Source organism: Dendrobates tinctorius, unplaced genomic scaffold (genome assembly GCF_039654945.1).
Source record: "Dendrobates tinctorius isolate UK_male_01 unplaced genomic scaffold, ASM3965494v1 ptg000367l, whole genome shotgun sequence".
NCBI classification, from domain to species: Eukaryota; Metazoa; Chordata; class Amphibia; order Anura; family Dendrobatidae; genus Dendrobates; species Dendrobates tinctorius.
Window position 1 is genome coordinate 614,397 of NW_027362033.1, and position 18,437 is coordinate 632,833.

At 51.3% G+C, this 18,437-nt stretch overlaps 1 protein-coding gene across 3 annotated transcripts in view; it reads right to left on the bottom strand.

Moving 5' to 3' along the window:
* Positions 1-18,437, bottom strand: part of TTC31 (tetratricopeptide repeat domain 31) — a 51,517-nt gene that overhangs the window by 15,725 nt on the left and 17,355 nt on the right. Inside the window, exons 2-7 of one of the 3 annotated variants that reach the window (XM_073562776.1) lie at positions 12,417-12,555; positions 6,123-6,298; positions 5,515-5,598; positions 5,087-5,152; positions 3,997-4,071; positions 3,730-3,927 (exon numbers count right to left, since the gene is read on the bottom strand). In XM_073562776.1, the coding sequence (XP_073418877.1) occupies positions 3,730-3,927; positions 3,997-4,071; positions 5,087-5,152; positions 5,515-5,598; positions 6,123-6,298; positions 12,417-12,471 (654 nt within the window). In that variant the 5' untranslated portion in view covers positions 12,472-12,555. The remainder of the gene's footprint in view (positions 1-3,729; positions 3,928-3,996; positions 4,072-5,086; positions 5,153-5,514; positions 5,599-6,122; positions 6,299-12,416; positions 12,556-18,437) is intronic. The other 2 variants (XM_073562778.1, XM_073562777.1) reach the window with 2 other exon arrangements.

Genomic DNA, 18,437 nt, shown 5'->3' on the forward strand with positions numbered 1-18,437 from the left:
CAGTGAGTGACCCCAGCTTTTCTGCACAGTGAGTGACCCCAGCTTTGCTGCACAGTGAGTGGCCCCAGCTTTCCTGCACAGTGAGTGGCCCCAGCTTTCCTGCACAGTGAGTGGCCCCAGCTTTTCTGCACAGTGAGTGGCCCCAGCTTTGCTGCACAGTGAGTGGCCCCAGCTTTGCTGCACAGTGAGTGGCCCCAGCTTTGCTGCACAGTGAGTGGCCCCAGCTTTGCTGCACAGTGAGTGGCCCCAGCTTTGCTGCACAGTGAGTGGCCCCAGCTTTGCTGCACAGTGAGTGGCCCCAGCTTTGCTGCACAGTGAGTGGCCCCAGTTATGCACAGTGAGTGGCCCCAGCTTTGCTGCACAGTGAGTGGCCCCAGCTTTGCTGCACAGTGAGTGGCCCCAGCTTTGCTGCACAGTGAGTGGCCCCAGCTTTGCTGCACAGTGAGTGGCCCCAGCTTTTCTGCACAGTGAGTGGCCCCAGCTTTGCTGCACAGTGAGTGGCCCCAGTTATGCACAGTGAGTGGCCCCAGCTTTGCTGCACAGTGAGTGGCCCCAGCTTTGCTGCACAGTGAGTGGCCCCATCATGTTGCTGCTGCCGCTGCCTCCCTTACAAAAAAAAAAAACAAAAACCTGTATGCTCACCTCAGTCGCTGCCCCCTGCTCATCAGCGTTACGCTCTGCAGTGACTGTGCAGGCAGAGAGCGATAGCGCCCTCTGACCTGATTGTCACTGCAGAGGACGCAAGACAGCAGAGCGCAGGGACAGGTGACTATGCCTCCCAACCCCCCGCGTTCATACTCACCGGGTCCTGGCGCTTGTCTCTGCAGCTCCCCTGCTTGTTGTTCCATGTTGTCGGCGCTGCTCTCTTCCTGGTTCAGTGGTCACGTGGTATCCGCTCATTAAATATGCGCATATTTAATGAGCGGGTACCATTTGACAGCTGAAGCAGGAAGAGAGCAGCGCCGACAACATAGAACAAGCAGGGGAGCTGCAGAGAAGGGTGAGTATGATCTGACACCCCTGCTCCCCCTCCCCTGCCGATCCCCCCCGGTATATGACTTGTGTATAAGCCGAGAAGGGGACTTTCAGCCCAAAAAAATGGGCTGAAAATCTCGGCTTATACACGAGTATATACGGTAAGTATTTGGTCACCTAAAAACATGCAAGATTCCCGTCTCTCACAGACCTGTAACTTCTTCTGTAAGAGGCTCCTCTGTCCTCCACTCATTACCTGTAGTAATGGCACATGGCTGAACTTGTTATCAGTACAAAAGACACCTGTGCACACCCTCAAAACAGTCACATTCCAAACTCCACTATGGTGAAGACCAAAGAGCTGTCGAAGGACACCAGAAACAAAATTGTAGCCCTGCACCAGGCTGGGAAGACTGAATCTGCAAGAGGCAAGCAGCTTGGTGTCATGAAATCAACTGTGGGAGCAACAATAAGAAAATGGAAGACATACAAGACCACTAATCTCCCTCAATCTGGGGCGCCACGCAAGATCTCACCCCGTGGGGTCAGAATGATCACAAGAACGGTGAGCAAAAATCCCAGAAGCACACGGGGGACCTAGTGAATGACCTGCATAGAGCTGGGACCACAGTAACAAAGGCTATCATCAGTAACACACTATGCCGCCAGGGACTCAGATCCTGCAGTGCCAGACGTGTCCCCCTGCTTAAGCCAGTACATGTCCGGGCCCATCTGAAGCTTGCTAGAGAGCATTTGGATTATCCAGAAGAGTATTGGGAGAATGTCATATGGTCTGATGAAACCAAAGTAGAACTGTTTGGTAGAAACAAAACTCGTCCGTGTTTGGAGGAGACAGAATGCTGAGTTGCATCCCAAAGAACACCATACCTACTGTGAAGCGTGGGGGTGGCAACATCATGCTTTGGGGCTGTTTCTCTGCCAAGGGACCAGGATGACTGATCCGACATGAAAGAATGACTGGGGCCATGTTTCGTGAGATTTTGAGTGCAAACGTCCTTCCATCAGCAAGGGCAATGAAGATGAAACATGGATGGGTCTTTCAGGAAGATAATGATCCCAAGCACACCGCCAGGGTAACGAAGGAGCGGCTTTGTAAGAAGCATATGAAGGTCCTGGAGTGGCTTAGCCAGTCTCCAGATCTCAACCCCATAGAAAACCTTTGGAGGGGGTTGAAAGTCCGTGTTGCCCAGCGACAGGCCCAAAATATCACTGCTCTAGAGGAGACCTGCATGGAGGAATGGGCCAACATAACATAACAGTGTCTGCCAACCTTGTGAAGACTTACAGAAAACGTTTGATCTCTGTCATTGCCAACAAAGGATATATCACAAAGTATTGGGATGAAATTTTGTTAATGACCAAATACGTATTCTCCACCATAATTAGCAAAATAAATCAGACAAGGTGATTTTCTGGATTTGTTTCCTCATTGTGACTCTCATAGTTGTGGTCTACCTATGAGGTCAATTACAGGCCGCTCTCATCTTTATAAGTGGGAGAACTTGCACAATTGGTGGCGACTAAAGACTTTTTCCCCCACAGTATTGAGAGAAGCATACAGTCTAGATCACGTGAAGTCATTATTTCCCTCTATTCCTCCTTGGTCAGGCCTCATCAGGAATACTGTGTCCAGTTTTGCGCGCCACATTTTAAACAAGACATTGCAAAACTGAAGCATTGAAAAACTGGAGCAAGTTCAGGGAAGAGCTACCAGTATGGGGAGCAGACTGTAAACTATGTCCTACGAGGAACAGTTAATGTACCTGGGAATGTTTAACTGCAAAAAAATAAGACCAAGGAGACTTAATAGCTGTCTACAAATATCTTAAGGGCTGTCACAGTGTAGAAGGATCATCTTTATTCTCATTTACACATGGAAACACGAGAAGCAATGGGAAGAAACTGAAAGGGAGAAGATAAAGATTAGATACTAAAAAAAACTTTTTGACAGTGAGGGTGATTAATGAGTGGAACAGGCTGCCATGAGAGGTGGTGAGTTCTCCTTCAAAGGAAGTCTTCATCAGAGGCTGGACAGACATCTGTCTGGGATGGTTTAGTGAATCCTGCTTTGAGCAGGGGGTTGGACCAGATGGCCCAGGAGGTCCCTTCCAACTCTACCATTCTATAATTCTAGAAGAGGATGGAGGGACTGGAGGTAGCAGAGACTATGGAGAGACCAGAGGGAGAAGACCCTATAGGGGTAATGGAGGGACCAGAGAAAGAAGACCCTATGGGGGCAGTGTAGGGACCGGAGGGAGAAGACCCTATGGGGGCAATGGAGGGACCAGAGAGAGAAGACCCTATGGGGGCAATGGAGGGACCGGAGGGAGAAGACCCTATGGGGGCAATGGAGGGACCGGAGGGAGAAGACAATGGGGGAAATGGAGGGACCAAAGGGAGAAGACCCTATGGGGGCAATGGAGGGACCGGAGGGAGAAGACCCTATCGGAGCAATGGAGGGACCGGAGGGAGAAGACAATGGGGGAAATGGAGGGACCAAAGGGAGAAGACCCTATGGGGGCAATGGAGGGAGAAGAGACTATGAGGGAATAGAGCGAGACGATAGTAAGAGGGAGAGGGAAGGATCAAAGGGAGCAGAGAGTGCATGTGGACGAGGGGAGAACGAAGAACAAGCATAGAGGAGGGGGACACACAGGAGATGCAAGTTAGTAGAGGGACAGAGAAGAGGTGTGACCGAGAAGGATGGTGGGAAATCACGTCAAGGCTCCTTACATTCCCCTGTGCTGCTGGTGGAGACGTCTTTGCCTTTTCTACCCGCAGGTCCATGTTCTCCTGCACGCTGTCCTGAGATTTGTCTCGCACTCTTTCACGTAAAACTTCCTTATTTCGCTCTTTCCTCTCCGGCTTTGGCTTATTCTCCATCTTTTTTTGTGCCTGACGTACAAATGAGCTTCCAAGATCGAGACTGTCCTGAATCATAGAGCGGGGGTCAGACATGGCGGCGGAGTGACAGGTTGCACAAAGCTCGTCATTGCTCACCTCATTTCCCAATTCACCAATATCATCCTGAGCACTGTCCGTAGCGAGCGCAGCTCTGGTAGCATCTACTGGAGCCTAGTACAAGCGTGAGAGGTCAAACCCTGCCAGAAACAGCAGTTGCCGCCACCCCTTCCACCACCAGCATCAGACACCCGGCTGACCACCCCTTCCACCACCAGCATCAGACACCCAGCTGACCACCCCTTCCACCACCAGCATCAGACACCCGGCTGACCACCCCTTCCACCACCAGCATCAGACACCCGGCTGACCACCCCTTCCACCACCAGTATCAGACACCCGGCTGACCACCCCTTCCACCACCAGCATCAGACACCCGGCTGACCACCCCTTCCACCACCAGCATCAGACACCCGGCTGACCACCCCTTCCACCACCAGCATCAGACACCCGGCTGACCACCCCTTCCACCACCAGCATCAGACACCCGGCTGACCACCCCTTCCACCACCAGCATCAGACACCCGGCTGACCACCCCTTCCACCACCAGCATCAGACACCCGGCTGACCACCCCTTCCACCACCAGCATCAGACACCCGGCTGACCACCCCTTCCACCACCAGCATCAGACACCCGGCTGACCACCCCTTCCACCACCAGCATCAGACACCCGGCTGACCACCCCTTCCACCACCAGCATCAGACACCCGGCTGACCACCCCTTCCACCACCAGCATCAGACACCCGGCTGACCACCCCTTCCACCACCAGCATCAGACACCCGGCTGACCACCCCTTCCACCACCAGCATCAGACACCCGGCTGACCACCCCTTCCTCCATCAGCATCAGACACCCGGCAGACCGGCCCCTTCCTCCATCAGCATCAGACACCCGGCAGACCGGCCCCTTCCTCACTTAAAGGGAACCAGTCACCTGAATCAAATGTCACATACTTACTATGTTATGAATCGAGAAGCATGAATAAGGTGACAGGTTTCCTTTTACTTTCCTTGGCATAACCACCATTAATAACAGTTGTAACCTTCCCACTCATACTGGTGCCAACAGTAACTCTCCCAGTGTCTACCAGACCACAGTCTGCCACCACCTGGCAGAGCCACTCACTAGGTTCTCCCCCGCCGGCTGCTCCTCCTCCTTTAGCTTCTGCTGACGTTTACGATCCTTCTGTCTCTGGATAAATGAAAAATTGAATCAATCACACAGACCGACAGGAGGGTCCCCCCGACACCAGAGGATTAAGACGGGACGGGACCCCCCAGACGCCAGAGGAGAAAGACGGGACCCCCCAGACGCCAGAGGAGAAAGACGGGACGGGACCCCCCCAGACGCCAGAGGAGAAAGACGGGACGGGACCCCCCCAGATGACAAAGACAGGAGAGGACCCCCCAGACGCCAGAGGAGAGGAAGCAATGAGAGGGCACATGGAAAGTATACAGAAAAGATAAAGAAAGAATACAGAATGGCAATAACCGAGGCCAGAGACATAAAAGGAGACGGGGAGAAAATAACGGCATCAAGGTTTTTATAATCACCTTCTTCTTCAGTCTCTTTTTATCCGCTTTCTCCTTTTCCTTTTTCTCCTCCTCTAGAAGTTCTTCGGCATTTTTATCTGCCTGCTGCAACAAGACGCAAGTCACACTGATAACTCAGGCAAGTACCTGATCCCCGACATCACCCGAGCTGGGCCGCCCGCCCTCCCATATCACCCCAGCTGGGCTGTCCGCCCTCCCATAATACCCCAGATGGGCCGCCCGCCCTCCCATATCACTCCAGCTGGGCCGCCCGCCCTCCCATAATACCCCAGCTGGGCCGCCCGCCCTCCCATAATACCCCAGATGGGCCGCCCGCCCTCCCATATCACTCCAGCTGGGCCGCCCGCCCTCCCATATCACCCCAGCTGGGCCGCCCGCCCTCCCATATCACCCCAGCTGGGCCGCCCGCCCTCCCATATCACTCCAGCTGGGCCGCCCGCCCTCCCATAATACCCCAGATGGGCCGCCCGCCCTCCCATATCACTCCAGCTGGGCCGTCCGCCCTCCCATATCACCCCAGATAGGTCGTACATCCTAGCTCAACCGTCCACCGTCATCCCAAATGAAACTGATCCACCAATTCCCCATCTTATCCTTTCTCCACTTACCTCTCTAGTTATATAATTTCTGGTATGCAAGTTATAATCTTGGGGATAAAGGAAAGACGGGCGGAAGCCACAATATGTCCCTGAAGCAGATGTCCCATCCCAGAAGCCACAGTCCTCATCATCCTCATCGTCGTCATTATAATAATAATATTCATCAGGATAACTGTCATCCGAATCTAGAGCAAAAAGAAACACATCAGGTAGGCTGCGCCCACTAGGGGGCGATCACTACAGAAAGTAATATTAACCCCCTTTCACACCAATGTCCCCCTCCTCCAAGATCCTCCATTCCGTTCCCCTCCTAATCCTGTGATTCTCCACCTCAATCTTATAGCCTCCCTTTACGTAAGACGCTCAGTAGTGACCGATGCTGTGCAGTATTATACCCCAGAGCTGCACTTTATGTACATGCTCAGTAGTGACCGATGCTGTGCAGTATTATACCCCAGAGCTGCACTTTATGTACATGCTCAGTAGTGACCGGGGCTGTGCAGTATTATACCCCACAGCTGCACTTTATGCACATGCTCAGTAGTGACCAGTGCTGTGGAGACATGTAAATTGAGGAGGTGGAGGTTTGGCTTACTGACTTCACAGCACTGGAATGTACGAATATCATAATCCGCTGCTGGCAGCTCCTGTGTAATCACTGACCAATGATGTCCCCATGTAGAAAAGTCCGGAGACCCTGCCGGCAGCTCCTGTGTGATCACTGACCAATGATGTCCCCATGTAGAAAAGTCTGGAGACCCTGCCGGCAGCTCCTGTGTAATCACTGACCAATGATGTCCCCATGTAGAAAAGTCCGGAGACCCTGCCGGCAGCTCCTGTGTGATCACTGACCAATGATGCCACCATGTAGACAAGTCTGGAGACCCTGCCGGCAGCTCCTGTGTAATCACTGACCAATGATGTCCCCCATGTAGAAAAGTCCAGAGACCCTGCCGGCAGCTCCTGTGTAATCACTGACCGATGATGTCCCCCATGTAGAAAAGTCCAGAGACCCTGCCGGCAGCTCCTGTGTAATCACTGACCAATGATGTCCCCATGTAGAAAAGACCGGACACCCTGCCGGCAGCTCCTGTGTGATCACTGACCAATGATGTCACCATGTAGTCTAGTCCAGAGACCCTGCCGGCAGCTCCTGTGTAATCACTGACCAATGATGTCCCCATGTAGTCTAGTCCGGAGACCCTGCCGGCAGCTCCTGTGTGATCACTGACCAATGATGTCACCATGTACTCTAGTCCGGAGACCCTGCCGGCAGCTCCTGTGTGATCACTGACCAATGATGTCACCATGTAGACAAGTCCGGAGACCCTGCCGGCAGCTCCTGTGTGATCACTGACCAATGATGTCCCCATGTAGTCTAGTCTGGAGACCCTGCCGGCAGCTCCTGTGTAATCACTGACCAATGATGTCCCCATGTAGTCTAGTCCGGAGACCCTGCCGGCAGCTCCTGTGTGATCACTGACCAATGATGTCACCATGTAGTCTAGTCCGGAGACCCTGCCAGCAGCTCCTCTGTGATCACTGACCAATGATGTCACCATGTAGACAAGTCCGGAGACCCTGCCGGCAGCTCCTGTGTGATCACTGACCAATGATGTCCCCCATGTAGACAAGTCCGGAGACCCTGCCGGCAGCTCCTGTGTAATCACTGACCAATGATGCCACCATGTAGACAAGTCCGGAGACCCTGCCGGCAGCTCCTGTGTGATCACTGACCAATGATGTCACCATGTAGTCTAGTCCGGAGACCCTGCCGGCAGCTCATGTGTGACCACTGACCAATGATGCCACCATGTAAACCGGAGACCCTGCCGGCAGCTCCTGTGTGATCACTGACCAATGATGCCACCATGTAGACAAGTCCGGAGACCCTGCCGGAAGCTCCTGTGTGATCACTGACCAATGATGTCCCCCATGTAGTCTAGTCTGGAGACCCTGCGGGCCGCTCCTGTGTGATCACTGACCAATGATGTCCCCCATGTAGTCTAGTCTGGAGACCCTGCCGGAAGCTCCTGTGTGATCACTGACCAATGATGTCACCATGTAGTCTAGTCTGGAGACCCTGCCGGCAGCTCCTGTGTGATCACTGACCAATGATGTCCCCCATGTAGTCTAGTCTGGAGACCCTGCGGGCCGCTCCTGTGTGATCACTGACCAATGATGTCCCCCATGTAGTCAAGTCTGGAGACCCAGCCGGCAGCTCCTGTGTAATCACTGACCAATGATGTCACCATGTAGTCTAGTCTGGAGACCCTGCGGGCCGCTCCTGTGTGATCACTGACCAATGATGTCCCCCATGTAGTCTAGTCTGGAGACCCTGCGGGCCGCTCCTGTGTGATCACTGACCAATGATGTCCCCCATGTAGTCAAGTCTGGAGACCCAGCCGGCAGCTCCTGTGTAATCACTGACCAATGATGTCACCATGTAGTCTAGTCTGGAGACCCTGCCGGCAGCTCCTGTGTGATCACTGACCAATGATGTCCCCCATGTAGTCTAGTCTGGAGACCCTGCGGGCAGCTCCTGTGTGATCACTGACCAATGATGTCCCCCATGTAGTCTAGTCTGGAGACCCTGCCGGCAGCTCCTGTGTGATTACCAACCAGTGATGTCACCATGTAGACAAGTCTGGAGACCCTGCCGGCAGCTCCTGTGTGATTACCAACCAGTGATGTCACCATGTAGACAAGTCCGGAGACCCTGCCGGCAGCTCCTGTGTGATCACTGACCAATGATGTCACCATGTAGTCTAGTCCGGAGACCCTGCCGGCAGCTCATGTGTGACCACTGACCAATGATGCCACCGTGTAGTCTAGTCCGGAGACCCTGCCGGCAGCTCCTGTGTGATCACTGACCAATGATGCCACCATGTAGACAAGTCCGGAGACCCTGCCGGAAGCTCCTGTGTGATCACTGACCAATGATGTCACCATGTAGTCTAGTCTGGAGACCCTGCGGGCCGCTCCTGTGTGATCACTGACCAATGATGTCCCCCATGTAGACAAGTCCGGAGACCCTGCCGGAAGCTCCTGTGTGATCACTGACCAATGATGTCACCATGTAGACAAGTCCGGAGACCCTGCCGGAAGCTCCTGTGTGATCACTGACCAATGATGCCACCATGTAGACAAGTCCGGAGACCCTGCCGGAAGCTCCTGTGTGATCACTGACCAATGATGTCACCATGTAGTCTAGTCTGGAGACCCTGCGGGCCGCTCCTGTGTGATCACTGACCAATGATGTCCCCCATGTAGACAAGTCCGGAGACCCTGCCGGCAGCTCCTGTGTGATCACTGACCAATGATGTCACCATGCAGTCTAGTCCGGAGACCCTGCCGGCAGCTCATGTGTGACCACTGACCAATGATGCCACCATGTAGTCTAGTCCGGAGACCCTGCCGGCAGCTCCTGTGTGATCACTGACCAATGATGCCACCATGTAGACAAGTCCGGAGACCCTGCCGGAAGCTCCTGTGTGATCACTGACCAATGATGTCACCATGTAGTCTAGTCTGGAGACCCTGCGGGCCGCTCCTGTGTGATCACTGACCAATGATGTCCCCCATGTAGACAAGTCCGGAGACCCTGCCGGAAGCTCCTGTGTGATCACTGACCAATGATGTCACCATGTAGACAAGTCCGGAGACCCTGCCGGCAGCTCCTGTGTGATCACTGACCAATGATGTCACCATGTAGTCTAGTCCGGAGACCCTGCCGGCAGCTCATGTGTGACCACTGACCAATGATGCCACCATGTAGTCTAGTCCGGAGACCCTGCCGGCAGCTCCTGTGTGATCACTGACCAATGATGCCACCATGTAGACAAGTCCGGAGACCCTGCCGGAAGCTCCTGTGTGATCACTGACCAATGATGCCACCATGTAGACAAGTCCGGAGACCCTGCCGGCAGCTCCTGTGTGATCACTGACCAATGATGTCACCATGTAGTCTAGTCCGGAGACCCTGCCGGCAGCTCAGGTGTGACCACTGACCAATGATGCCACCATGTAGTCTAGTCCGGAGACCCTGCCGGCAGCTCCTGTGTGATCACTGACCAATGATGCCACCATGTAGACAAGTCCGGAGACCCTGCCGGAAGCTCCTGTGTGATCACTGACCAATGATGCCACCATGTAGACAAGTCCGGAGACCCTGCCGGAAGCTCCTGTGTGATCACTGACCAATGATGTCACCATGTAGTCTAGTCTGGAGACCCTGCGGGCCGCTCCTGTGTGATCACTGACCAATGATGTCCCCCATGTAGACAAGTCCGGAGACCCTGCCGGCAGCTCCTGTGTGATCACTGACCAATGATGTCACCATGTAGTCTAGTCCGGAGACCCTGCCGGCAGCTCATGTGTGACCACTGACCAATGATGCCACCATGTAGTCTAGTCCGGAGACCCTGCCGGCAGCTCCTGTGTGATCACTGACCAATGATGCCACCATGTAGACAAGTCCGGAGACCCTGCCGGAAGCTCCTGTGTGATCACTGACCAATGATGTCACCATGTAGTCTAGTCTGGAGACCCTGCGGGCCGCTCCTGTGTGATCACTGACCAATGATGTCCCCCATGTAGACAAGTCCGGAGACCCTGCCGGAAGCTCCTGTGTGATCACTGACCAATGATGTCACCATGTAGACAAGTCCGGAGACCCTGCCGGAAGCTCCTGTGTGATCACTGACCAATGATGCCACCATGTAGACAAGTCCGGAGACCCTGCCGGAAGCTCCTGTGTGATCACTGACCAATGATGTCACCATGTAGTCTAGTCTGGAGACCCTGCGGGCCGCTCCTGTGTGATCACTGACCAATGATGTCCCCCATGTAGACAAGTCCGGAGACCCTGCCGGAAGCTCCTGTGTGATCACTGACCAATGATGTCACCATGTAGTCTAGTCTGGAGACCCTGCCGGCCGCTCCTGTGTGATCACTGACCAATGATGTCACCATGTAGTCTAGTCTGGAGACCCTGCGGGCCGCTCCTGTGTGATCACTGACCAATGATGTCCCCCATGTAGTCAAGTCTGGAGACCCAGCCGGCAGCTCCTGTGTAATCACTGACCAATGATGTCACCATGTAGTCTAGTCTGGAGACCCTGCGGGCCGCTCCTGTGTGATCACTGACCAATGATGTCCCCCATGTAGTCTAGTCTGGAGACCCTGCGGGCCGCTCCTGTGTGATCACTGACCAATGATGTCCCCCATGTAGTCAAGTCTGGAGACCCAGCCGGCAGCTCCTGTGTAATCACTGACCAATGATGTCACCATGTAGTCTAGTCTGGAGACCCTGCGGGCCGCTCCTGTGTGATCACTGACCAATGATGTCCCCCATGTAGTCAAGTCTGGAGACCCTGCGGGCCGCTCCTGTGTGATCACTGACCAATGATGTCCCCCATGTAGTCTAGTCTGGAGACCCTGCGGGCCGCTCCTGTGTGATCACTGACCAATGATGTCCCCCATGTAGTCTAGTCTGGAGACCCTGCCGGCAGCTCCTGTGTAATCACTGACCAATGATGTCCCCCATGTAGTCTAGTCTGGAGACCCTGCCGGCAGCTCCTGTGTGATCACTGACCAATGATGTCCCCCATGTAGTCTAGTCTGGAGACCCTGCGGGCAGCTCCTGTGTGATCACTGACCAATGATGTCCCCCATGTAGTCTAGTCTGGAGACCCTGCCGGCAGCTCCTGTGTGATCACTGACCAATGATGTCACCATGTAGTCTAGTCTGGAGACCCTGCGGGCCGCTCCTGTGTGATCACTGACCAATGATGTCCCCCATGTAGTCTAGTCTGGAGACCCTGCCGGCAGCTCCTGTGTGATCACTGACCAATGATGTCCCTGATGTAGTCTAGTCTGGAGACCCTGCCGGCAGCTCCTGTGTGATCACTGACCAATGATGTCCCCCATGTAGTCTAGTCTGGAGACCCTGCGGGCCGCTCCTGTGTGATCACTGACCAATGATGTCCCCCATGTAGTCTAGTCTGGAGACCCTGCCGGCAGCTCCTGTGTGATCACTGACCAATGATGTCCCCCATGTAGTCTAGTCTGGAGACCCTGCCGGTAGCTCCTGTGTGATTACCAACCAGTGACGTCCCTGATGTGTCAGAATGAGGCATTGCAGCCATAGGAGCAGGTTTACACCACGCAGGCAGCTCAAATTAGTGCGAGGAACATGTGGCCTGGGGCTGTATGGGGAAAAAAGGATCCTGGGACACAGGAGAAATGGCAGCAGCACTGGGTCCACCATTAAATCAGTGCTAGGCTGAACTGTTAGTGCACCTGGAAGGAAAACTAAAGGGATCTGACCAGCAGACATTATGTCCCCCCACATCATAGTTCTAGGCGTAGGACCAGCGCGACGGTCCCTCGTGAAGCCTCTTCATGGTGTCACCCAAATGGTCTCCAGGCCAATCTCTAACTGAAAAACACAAATTGCCAGAGGCAAATAAAGATCCTTATTAAGAACCCTAAAGTAAAACGTCACTTTTAAACTTATGAATACGCACACATTTAACAACCCATATTGTGGTGAGGAAGGACTGACGGCGCTCATATAAAGTGCTGGTTACTGCGGGGCAATGTGGCGCCTCTGTGTATGGAGCATTAGCTTGTGCGACTCCTCCCGCAATCATCAGTTTATGGGCTCATACTCACTGGCAATGAAATCGGACGAATGCAATCAGATAAAAAAAAAAAAAAAAAAAGATCGGATTGCATTTGCACCAATGTTATTCAATAGGTGACTCATTTGCAATTTTTTTCTCAGCTGAAATTGGACTGAGAAAAAAAAAAAAATTGCCGCATGCTACGATTTGCTGCGATTTTCGGCTGAAAATCGACAATACAAGTCAATGGGTGTGAGAAAAAAAAAATAAAATCGAACAGCACTCGGACCATGCGAGTGCTGACCTTTGAAAAGCCGGCAATTCATGTGTGGCTACTGTCAAATCACACTGACAGCTCAGAAAAGGATAGATGGAATAGACATATACATGTCAGTGACACACACACACATATATGTATTTATATTACACACAATTGTGAAGTTAAATTAAATTTATTGGTTATTTTAAATTTTGGTGGAAATTCAAAATCTGAGAAGTGGGGTGTGCAATATTATTCAGCCCCTTTACTTTCAGTGCAGCAAACTCACTCCAGAAGATCATTGTGGATCTCTGAATGATCCAATGTTGTCCTAAATGACTAATGATGATAAATATAATCCACCTGTGTGTAATCAAGTCTCCGTATAAATGCACCTGCTCCGTGATAGTCTCAGGGTTCTGTTTGATGCACAGAGAGCGTCATGAAGACCAAGGAACACAACAGGCAGGTCCGTGATACTGTTGTGGAGATGTTTAAAGCCGGATTTGGATACAAAATGATTTCCAAAACTTTAAACATCACAAGGAGCACTGTGCAAGCGATCATACTGAAATGGAAGGAGTATCATACCACTGCAAATCTACCAAGACCCGGCCGTCCCTCTAAACTTTCATCTCAAACAAGGAGAAGACTGATCAGAGATGCAGCCAAGAGGCCCATGATCACTCTGGATGAACTGCAGAGATCTACAGCTGAGGTGGGACAGTCTGTCCATAGGACAACAATCACACTGCACAAATCTGGCCTTTATGGAAAAGTGGCAAGAAGAAAGCCATTTCTCAAATTTATCCATAAAAAGTGTCGTTTAAAGTTTGCAACAAGCCGCCTGGGAGACACCAAACATGTAGAAGAAGGTGCTCTGGTCAGATGAAACCAAAATCGAACTTTTGGCAACACAGCTCATCACCTTGAACACACCATCCCCACTGTCAAACATGGTGGTGGCAGCATCATGGTTTGGGCCTGCTTTTCTTCAGTAGGGACAGGGAAGATGGTTAAAATTGATGGGAAGATGGATGGAGCCAAATACAGGATCATTCTTGAAGAAAACCTGTTGGAGTCTGCAAAAGACCTGAGACTGGGACGGAGATTTGTCTTCCAACAAGACAATGATCCCAAACATAAAGCAAAACCTACAATGGAATGGTTCACAAATAAACGTCTCCAGGTGTTAGAATGGTCAAGTCACAGTCCAGACCTGAATCCAATCGAGAATCTGTGGAAAGAGCTGAAAACTGCTGTTCACAAACGATCTCCATCCAACCTCACTGAGCTCGAGCTGTTTGCCAAGGAAGAATGGGCGAGAATTTCAGTCTCTCGATGTAGTAAACTGATAGAGACAAACCCCAAGAGACTGCAGCTGTAATCGCAGCAAAAGGTGGCGCAACAAAGTAGTAAGTTACAGGGGCCGAATAATATTGCACGCCCCACTTTTCAGTTTTTCAATTTCCACAAAAATTTCAAATAACCAATAAATTTCGTTCAACTTCACAATTGTGTCCCACTTGTTATTGATTCTTCACCAAAAATTTACATTTGGTATCTTTATGTTTGAAGCACGATATGTGGGAGAAGGCTGAAAAGTTCCAGGGGGCCGAATACTTTCGCAAGGCACCAATATATATATATTTCATAGAGCGATACATAGATTTGTCGTTTTTTGTAAAATCACACTGACAGCTCACAAAACACTAGATATAGCCTGACCAAAGAACTGAGACGGGTTTCCAGGGCCGCTGAGCGGAGATGGAAGAGAACCCATTCTACCGAGCACTTCAACGCATACAAGCAGTCCCCCTCCACGCTCTCTGCCGCAAAACAAACTTACTTTGCATTTCTCATATGCTTCCTGTCTCACAAAACCTAAACAGCTCTTCCACACTTTCAATTCTCTACTCCGTCCCAAAGCACCTCCTACCTCTCCTCTCATTTCTGCTGAAGACTTTGCCTCCTTCTTTGAGCAGAAGATCGATACGATCAGAGAAAGCTTTGACCCGCAGCCACGAATGCCCCTCTCAGCCACTCAGCCCTGTTCTTCCAAAGCCAGCTTCTCCACCATGATAGAAAACCGGCTCTCCACCCTTCTGTCAGGATCACACCTCACCACTTGCGCGCTTGACCCACTCCCGTCCCACCTCATCCCTAACTTTGACACAGTCTTCATCCCAACTCTAACACACCTCTTCAATCTTTCACTTACAAATGGTGTCTCTCCGTCACCCTTCAAACATGCCTCAATCACACCCATCCTCAAAAAACCCTCCCTCGACCCAACCTCTGTGTCTATCTATCGCCAGATATTTCTTCTCCCTTACGCCTCAAAACTACTGGAACAGCATGTATATCTTGAACTGTCCTCCCACCTCTCCTCCTGTTCCCTCTTTGACGGGCTACACTCTGGCTTCCGACTTCCGCATCACTCAACTGAAATTGCCCTATCTAAAGTCACTAACTACCTACTAACCCTCAAGAGCAAGCGACACTACTCTGTCCTCCTTTTCCTGGACCTGTCCTCTGCCTTCGCCACTGTGGAATCATAGAATGGTAGAGTTGGAAGGGACCTCCTGGGCCATCTGGTCCAACCCCCTGCTCAAAGCAGGATTCGCTAAATCATCCCAGTCAGATGTCTGTCCAGCCTCTGTTTGAAGACTTCCATTGAAGGAGAACTCACAACTTCTCGTGGCAGCCTGTTCCACTCATTGATCACTCTGTCAAAAAGTTTTTTCTAATATCTAATCTGTGTCTCCTCCCATTCAGTTTCATCCCATTGCTTCTAGTCTTTCCTTGTGCAAATGACCATTCCCTCATCTCTTGGCATCACAGACTTGGCCCTATCCTGGATCTCATAATATCTAACAGACTGAACATTCAGTGTCTCTCACACCCGACCTCCTCACCTCCTGTCTGTCAGTGTTCCTCAAGGCTCAGTCATAGGACCCCTACTCTTCTCCATCTACACCTTCGGCCTGGGACAGCTCATAGAATCCCACGGTTTGCAGTATCATCTCTATGCCGATGACACGCAGATCTACCTATCTGGACCTGACCTCACCTCCCTACTGACCAAAATCCCATAATGTCTGTCTGCTATCTGAGCCTTCTTTTCTCACCATATTCTCAACCTGAACATGGACAAAACAGAATTCATCATCTTTCCCCCATCTCACTCTACCCCTCCACCAGACCTATCCATCAATGTCAATGGCTGCTCACTTTCCCCAGTCCCGCACGCTTGGTGCCTTGGGGTGATCCTCGACTCTGCCCTCTCTTTCAAACCACATATCCAAGCTCTTGCCTCCTCAAACTCAAAAATATTTCCCGGATCCCACATTCCTCAACCATGAAACCACAAAAACACTAGTGCACGTCCTTATCTCCCGCCTCAACTACTGCAACCTCCTACTCTCTGGCCTCCCCTCTAGCACCACTCCAGTCCATCCTACACTCTGCTGCCCGACTAATCCACCTGTCTCCCCGCTATTCCCCAGCCTCCCCCCTATGCCAGGTCCTTCACTGGCTTCCTATTGCCCAGAGGCTCCAGTTCAAAACCCTAACCATGACATACAAAGCCATCCACAACCTGTCTCCTCCATACATCTGTGATATGGTCTCCTGGTACCTACCCACACGCAACCTTCGATCCTCTCAAGATCTCCTTCTCTACTCCCCACAACCGCATACAAGACTTCTCCCGTGCTTCCCCCATACTCAGGAACGCTCTACCCCAACACATCAGACTCTCACCAACAACGGAAACCTTCAAGAAGAACCTGAAGACCCACCTGTTCTAACAAGCCTACAGCCTGCAATGATCCTCAGTCTACTGAACCACAGCACGACCTGCTCTACCCTCTCCTAGTGTATCCTGACCCATCCCTGTAGACTGTGAGCCCTCGCGGGCAGGGTCCCTTGTCTTACACGTTTATTATACCTGTCTATATTTCCCCTTTTCACATGTAAAGTGCCATGGAATAAATGGCGCTATATAAATGTATATACAGTGGGGAAAAAAAGTATTTAGTCAGTCAGCAATAGTGCAAGTTCCACCACTTAAAAAGATGAGAGGCGTCTGTAATTTACATCATAGGTAGACCTCAACTATGGGAGACAAACTGAGAAAAAAAAAATCCAGAAAATCACATTGTCTGTTTTTTTTTCATTTTATTTGCATATTATGGTGGAAAATAAGTATTTGGTCAGAAACAAGCAAACAAGATTTCTGGCTCTCACAGACCTGTAACTTCTTCTTTAAGAGGCTCCTCTTTCCTCCACTCATTACCTGTAGTAATGGCACCTGTTTAAACTTGTTATCAGTATAAAAAGACACCTGTGCACACCCTCAAACAGTCTGACTCCAAACTCCACTATGGTGAAGACCAAAGAGCTGTCAAAGGACACCAGAAACAAAATTGTAGCCCTGCACCAGGCTGGGAAGACTGAATCTGCAATAGCCAACCAGCTTGGAGTGAAGAAATCAACTGTGGGAGCAATAATTAGAAAATGGAAGACATACAAGACCACTGATAATCTCCCTCGATCTGGTGCTCCACGCAAAATCCCACCCCGTGGGGTCAGAATGATCACAAGAACAGTGAGCAAAAATCCCAGAACCACGCGGGGGGACCTAGTGAATGAACTGCAGAGAGCTGGGACCAATGTAACAAGGCCTACCATAAGTAACACACTACGCCACCATGGACTCAGATCCTGCAGTGCCAGACGTGTCCCACTGCTTAAGCCTGTACATGTCCGGGCCCGTCTGAAGTTTGCTAGAGAGCATTTGGATGATCCAGAGGAGTTTTGGGAGAATGTCCTATGGTCTGATGAAACCAAACTGGAACTGTTTGGTAGAAACACAACTTGTCGTGTTTGGAGGAAAAAGAATACTGAGTTGCATCCATCAAACACCATACCTACTGTAAAGCATGGTGGTGGAAACATCATGCTTTGGGGCTGTTTCTCTGCAAAGGGGCCAGGACGACTGATCCGGGTACATGAAAGAATGAATGGGGCCATGTATCGTGAGATTTTGAGTGCAAACCTCCTTCCATCAGCAAGGGCATTGAAGATGAAACGTGGCTGGGTCTTTCAACATGACAATGATCCAAAGCACACCGCCAGGGCAACGAAGGAGTGGCTTCGTAAGAAGCATTTCAAGGTCCTGGAGTGGCCTAGCCAGTCTCCAGATCTCAACCCTATAGAAAACCTTTGGAGGGAGTTGAAAGTCCGTGTTGCCAAGCGAAAAGCCAAAAACATCACTGCTCTAGAGGAGATCTGCATGGAGGAATGGGCCAACATACCAACAACAGTGTGTGGCAACCTTGTGAAGACTTACAGAAAACGTTTGACCTCTGTCATTGCCAACAAAGGATATATCACAAAGTATTGAGATGAAATTTTGTTTCTGACCAAATA